The sequence below is a fragment of the Enhydra lutris genome, unplaced genomic scaffold (genome assembly GCF_002288905.1).
Source record: "Enhydra lutris kenyoni isolate GAN:26980312 unplaced genomic scaffold, ASM228890v2 scaffoldscaffold22, whole genome shotgun sequence".
NCBI classification, from domain to species: domain Eukaryota; kingdom Metazoa; phylum Chordata; class Mammalia; order Carnivora; family Mustelidae; genus Enhydra; species Enhydra lutris.
In genome coordinates this window covers 558,379-563,268 of record NW_019154106.1, presented here as the reverse complement: position 1 = coordinate 563,268, position 4,890 = coordinate 558,379, and the positions used below count along the sequence as shown (strand labels likewise).

The 4,890-nt window shown below is 65.1% G+C and overlaps 1 protein-coding gene across 3 annotated transcripts; it reads right to left on the bottom strand.

The window, feature by feature from the left end:
* Nucleotides 1-700: 700 nt before the first annotated feature.
* LOC111149815 (calcium release activated channel regulator 2B) lies at nucleotides 701-4,189 on the bottom strand. Of its 3 annotated transcripts, none has more exons than XM_022507104.1 (9): nucleotides 3,792-4,189; nucleotides 3,601-3,712; nucleotides 2,994-3,165; nucleotides 2,427-2,573; nucleotides 2,211-2,301; nucleotides 1,965-2,057; nucleotides 1,591-1,757; nucleotides 1,302-1,373; nucleotides 701-1,093 (listed from the first exon to the last, which is right to left on the bottom strand). In XM_022507104.1, exons 1-9 carry the CDS (start codon nucleotides 3,975-3,977, stop codon nucleotides 913-915), a joined length of 1,221 nt encoding a protein of 406 aa, XP_022362812.1. In that variant the 5' UTR covers nucleotides 3,978-4,189; the 3' UTR covers nucleotides 701-912. The 3 variants fall into 3 exon arrangements, with proteins under 3 accessions (XP_022362812.1, XP_022362809.1, XP_022362811.1); XM_022507101.1 differs by having other exon boundaries at nucleotides 3,601-3,703; nucleotides 3,792-3,991; XM_022507103.1 differs by lacking the exon at nucleotides 1,591-1,757 and having other exon boundaries at nucleotides 1,026-1,373; nucleotides 3,792-3,991.
* Nucleotides 4,190-4,890: the final 701 nt, after the last annotated feature.

The following is a 4,890-nucleotide window of genomic DNA, read 5'->3' as shown; positions in this document are numbered from 1 at the left end:
TGGAAGGCATCAGTCCTGGGAGGCGTGGAAAGGGGTGAGGGGAACGGAAGAGCCTGCTGACCTGCGGGACTGGGAAACCGACAGTCGGAGTAAGGAGGGGGAGGGGACTCCCAACCCGCCAGGCTCATTCCCAGATCCAGGTGGGTCGGTCAGAATCTGCAGTCATTTCGAGTAGCTCTCCATGCACAGTGTGCAGCACTTGTCCCAGCTCCTTGCCCAGAGTTATGGTTCTGGCCAGCAGCTCCCAGCTTCCCAGTGAGGGTGGAGGGAGGGGCGTGAGAAGCGGCTGCTGGCATGGGGCAGCTGTGTCCCAGGCGGCAGGAACAATTTCTGGCTGCTTTGGAGTTCCCACTCAAGACCGGCTCAACCCCCGTGGGCCCAGCTGGTCCACCCAGGGCTGTGTGAGGACTCGTGTGGGGAGGGGTGGTCAACTAAGGCTGGGAGCAGGCTCCCTAGTGAGACAATGGGTCTCAGTCCCCTTGCTCCCAGAGGTCTCCATGGGGCTTCAGCTTTAGTGGACAGGGAGGTTGTGAAGACCAGAGACACGCAGGGACACGTGCAGCGCAGCACTATGGGGCCATGCACCTGTGCCACACACAATTCACCCACTTGCCTTTGGTGTTGATGGACGCCCCATGTGTGAGCCACACACGTCCTGTGGCTCTCGCACACACAGCCCAGGAAGTCACAGTGCAGTCAATGGACTTTATTAGGAGGAGGGAGTTCTTCTGCTGGTCAGAGATGGGTTTGATGGGATGGGGACAGGATGAGGACCAGCAGGAAGGCACCTGAGACTCAGCACTCCTACATTAGTTCCTTCATGTCTGCATGGAGGCAGTCTGCTGGATGGGCAGCACCTAGCCACGAAGCACCACCTTCAAGGGGCGGCTTCTCCAAGTCTCTTGGGGATGGTCAGCGGGCACTGGGAAGGGGGCCAGAGCCACGTCTCGGAGGGCGAGCCCAGCAGCAGCAACAGCAGCAGCAGCAGGTGGACCCTGGCAAGCGGGCCACGGCCAGAGCTTTCCTTCGACCACTGCTCAGCCGCTTGGCCTCACAGGCGTCCCTCTGGTCCCGAAGCCGGGTGTTCAGCTCCCTAGGGAAGGGGAGTCCTCGGGCTCTAAGCTCTCAAGAGGCAGCATTCCGGGGCAGGGCATGTGGGCTCTGCTCTCCCTCAGACCAGAGGAGGGGTGTCCGGCCGGAGCTGCCGCGTGAGGGATGGAGGACAGACACCCCCCTGCCAAGTGGGATGAGGCAGTGGTCAGGAACAGCGGCCCCTGTGCCACCCCCTTTCCCTCTGGCACCTGAGGAGCTCCAGTTGTCGCCGGAGACTGAGCTTCTCCGTTTGCATGTTCCTCGAGACTGCGACCACCTCTCTGAGGGAGGGAGGTGGTGACCAGGGTGCAGGGAGGCTCCTGGGGCGTCCCACGACCCTAGCCCATGCAGACCCTGAGGGCAGGGATGGGACATGGCGGGGGGGCGGGGGGGGGAATGGAAGTGCCCCAGACCCGGGCCCCCAAGGCGGTCGGGCCCCACCCGCTCCCCGGCCCGCTGCGGGGGGGTGGGCCTCCCCCCACCACCACCCCCAGGCACCGTAGGGTTTGCTCCCGGCGGCCCTGCGCCTCGCCCTCCAGTCTGCGGAGCTGCTCCTGCGCGCCCTCCAGCTGAGTTCTCAGCGCCGCGTTGGCCAGCCACAGCTGGGCGTTCTGCGCCTGCGCCTCCAGCTGCTCGCTGGCCCGGGCCTGCAGCTGCTGCTCCAGCTGGCGAGTAAGGTGGCATCCGAGTCGGCGAGGACCCCTCCACCTCTTCTTCGGGGTGCTGCGTTTACCCCGACTCCCAGCAATTCCGGGGCCGGGCACTGAGACACGGGGGACCTCAAATACACCGGGGAGTGCATGGGGGACGGCGGGGCCTGGGCTGGGTGGGTCGCACTCCTCCCTGGCAGGGGCAGGCAGGCGGCCACTCACCTCCCGCTGTCGCAGGCCCGCACGCTCCAGCTCCTGCTCGCGGTTCTGCAGCTCCAGCTCCAGGAGGCCTCTGCGCTCCTCCCGGGGGAGCTCCTGGGATTCGCGGGGAGCCCCTGAGCCTCAGAGGGCGGTGGAGGGGCCGGGGCCGGGGGTGTGGCGGGGTGGAACGAATTCAGGGAGGGCGGAGTTAGGGGGACACGCGCGCCTGGGATTGGGCTAGGGCGGGGGCGGGGGCTTCGCGCCCACCTGATTCCGCAGGCGCCGACGCTGCTCGCGTAGCTGCTGCTCCATCTCCTCGTACAGACCCCGCACCTCCCTCTCGTGCTCGCTCTCCCGCCTTCGGGGGACCGGGAGTGAGACAGCTGCCCGAGCCTGCCGGCACTACAGACCCCAGCCCCGCCTTTACCGCCTCCCGAAGTCCAGCCACCTGGCCCCAAGCCTCTCCCTGGCCCCAGCCCTCACCGCCGCAGCGCCTGCTCCAGGCTGTCCCGCTCTCGGGCCGCCTCCTCCAGGCAGGCGGACGCGCGCATCAGAACGTCCTCGAAGGAGCCCAGCAGCTCGGGTCGCTCGCGCTGCAACCGGGTCCAGAGCGTCTGCACCGCTCGCTGCCTGCAGGGGGAGGGCGGGGGCTAAAACTGGAGCGGGGGCTCCCCGACCCCATCCCGAAGGCTGAGTCCTCTGGAGACTTGCAGCCCTGGATAGACCAGCCACGTTTGCTGCATACAGGGTGTCCCTCTCCGGGGTGCTTTTGTCCCTGCCTGGGGTCAGTGTGTACAGGGCTTGTGGGGCAGCGGGGTGTCTTGTATATACACAGGGCTGGGCCAGGCGCCTGCCCTTCTTCCCGCAGCCTTGTCGGCTGCCCTTCTGAAATGCAAATTGTGCGGGAAATCACGCTCAGCCCCTCCCAAGTGTCTCCCAGCTAAGAGAGAGCCACTGAACTGGAACAGACACGTGGGGGTCATGGACAGATAGCATGCACAGCGGGGACAGTAGAGGAGGGAACTGGGAACCGGGTCAGCACCAACTCACTCGCCCAGAACCGGGGCCACCCCCAGCTGCTCCAGCGCTTGGCAGAATCTCTCCTCCTCTTCTTCCAGGGAGCCCTCAGTGCCTTGCACATCTGACCAGCCTGACTCAAAGGTCTCCTCTAGAGCCTGGAAGGGCAGTGAGCCCTGGGCTGACTCCACCCCCACAAACTTCCCTGTGGACAGGGGAAGGTGAGGTTACCAAGGCTGTGTGTTAGCACCCTGGCTAGGCCACCACTCTCCCCCCACACACATACCCACACATCCTGTCCATATTCTGAGCCCAGTTTCCTGTTTTTCTTCCTTATTCTGGCCTGAAGCTTAGTTTAGAAATGGGAGGTAACACCCGGGACAGCATGGAGCAAGCCCGGCTCCCAGCCCCACCTGGGTTTGGCACAGAAGTGAGGGGTCAAGGAGCAGGAGGGTCAGCTGCACTAATGAGGGGGGTTCCTCTGGGGCATGTGTGTATTGATAGCAGCCTGTGCTCCGCAGGGAGGCCACAGAGAGGCACATCTGCCATCTGTGTCTGGTGTGGGCCCCACATGGGCCCTTGGGCTCTCAGTGCACAAGGGGGTGGGGGGGGAGGGAGGGTCCTCAGGGGCTCAGCTCACCCAGGCCGAGGCAGAACTCCCGAGCGGTGAGGAAGCCTGTGTGGGCCTGATCCAGGCTTTCGAAAACGGTCTCTAGCTGTTCAGGCGTGAGGGGCAGGTCGCTCTGCAGACCCTAGCCGGGCAAGGATGCCAGGGCTGAGCAGCCAAGGTCAGCCCCTGGCTGGGGCAGCCTCTCGGGACTGGGGATTCACCTGCAGGTCATGCCGAGTGATGAAGCCCTTGGCGTCCTTGTCACAAAGCAGAAACAGCTCCCGGGCCTGCTCTAGCATCTCTGCCCTTGACCTCACAGCGTCCCGCTCTTCCACTTCCTCCTCCTCCTGGGCCTCCCCAGCACCAGGCTCCCCAGGCCTGGCCATGGGGCTGGGGGTCTCTGCCATCACGTGCTGCGAAGTCAGGGAAGAGTTAGGGCCCAAGCAAAGCTCAAGAGAGATGAGGGGGGAAGAGAAGGGAAGGCGGAGTGGCCACAGGTGAGGACTAAGCTCCGGTGACAGGGACCCGCGAGTCAGCAGAGGGGCCTCCTTGCACCAGCTGGGAAGATGGGAGAAGGCATGGCGGAGGTCCAGAGAGGATGGAGCTGGGGGCAGGACGATCACTTGGGGGTCAAGCTGCGGGCAAGGGGTGTCACGGGTAGGAGTGATGCAGGCTCCAGACCTAGAGGCTGCAGCTGGTGGGGGGTGGGCAGCGCAGGAGGAGAGGAGCCGGGGGAGGGCAACCTCGGTGTCGGGCGGGGGGGTGGGGAAGCAGCTGTAGAAGACCTTGTGATGGGAAATAAAGAGCTGGGGGCTCCTAGCAGAGAGCTTGGGTGAGGGACTGACCAGCGAGGGAGGAGGAGCTGAACGAGTCCTTAAGTTGGGCACCTGGAGACCTGGCTGGCGGGGCTGGGCCAGCGGGAGCGAGCGTTCAGCTAATCCCGGCTAAGTCATTAGCCCCTGAGTCGGGCCTCAGAGGTCCTGGCCTCCAGCCGGCTGGCGGACGACGTAAGCTCCTCCCCTTCTGCCGCAGGCCCTGCCCCGGAGCCCCGGGCCGCAAAGGGTGCAGATGCAGGATCTCAGCCTGGGACCCCGATACCTTCTGCGGCCCTGGTCAGGAACACGCCAGATTCTAGGCTTGATGGTCCTTCCCCCAAGCACTGGGTACCTGTGGTGTGCCAGACTCGCCCCCACCAGTTCGCGGAACCTTCGCCGGTCCTTCCTCCCCGCGGGGCGCCCCGCCCCCTAATCTGAGCCACCTGTCGTTCCCACACGCCCCGGTCCCGGATTTCCCAAAGAACCCCCAGTGTGGCGACACTTC

Excerpts from the sequence above, each read along its gene's own strand:
- LOC111149815 (XM_022507104.1), bottom strand. The coding sequence starts at position 3,977 with ATGGCAGAGACCCCCAGCCCCATGGCCAGGCCTGGGGAGCCTGGTGCT. Across the intron at positions 2,302-2,426 it reads CTGGAGCAGGCGCTGCGGCG|GCGGGAGAGCGAGCACGAGA; the intron begins GTGAGGGCTGGG and ends GGTCCCCCGAAG. Across the intron at positions 1,758-1,964 it reads CGGGCCTGCGACAGCGGGAG|CTGGAGCAGCAGCTGCAGGC; the intron begins GTGAGTGGCCGC and ends CTTACTCGCCAG.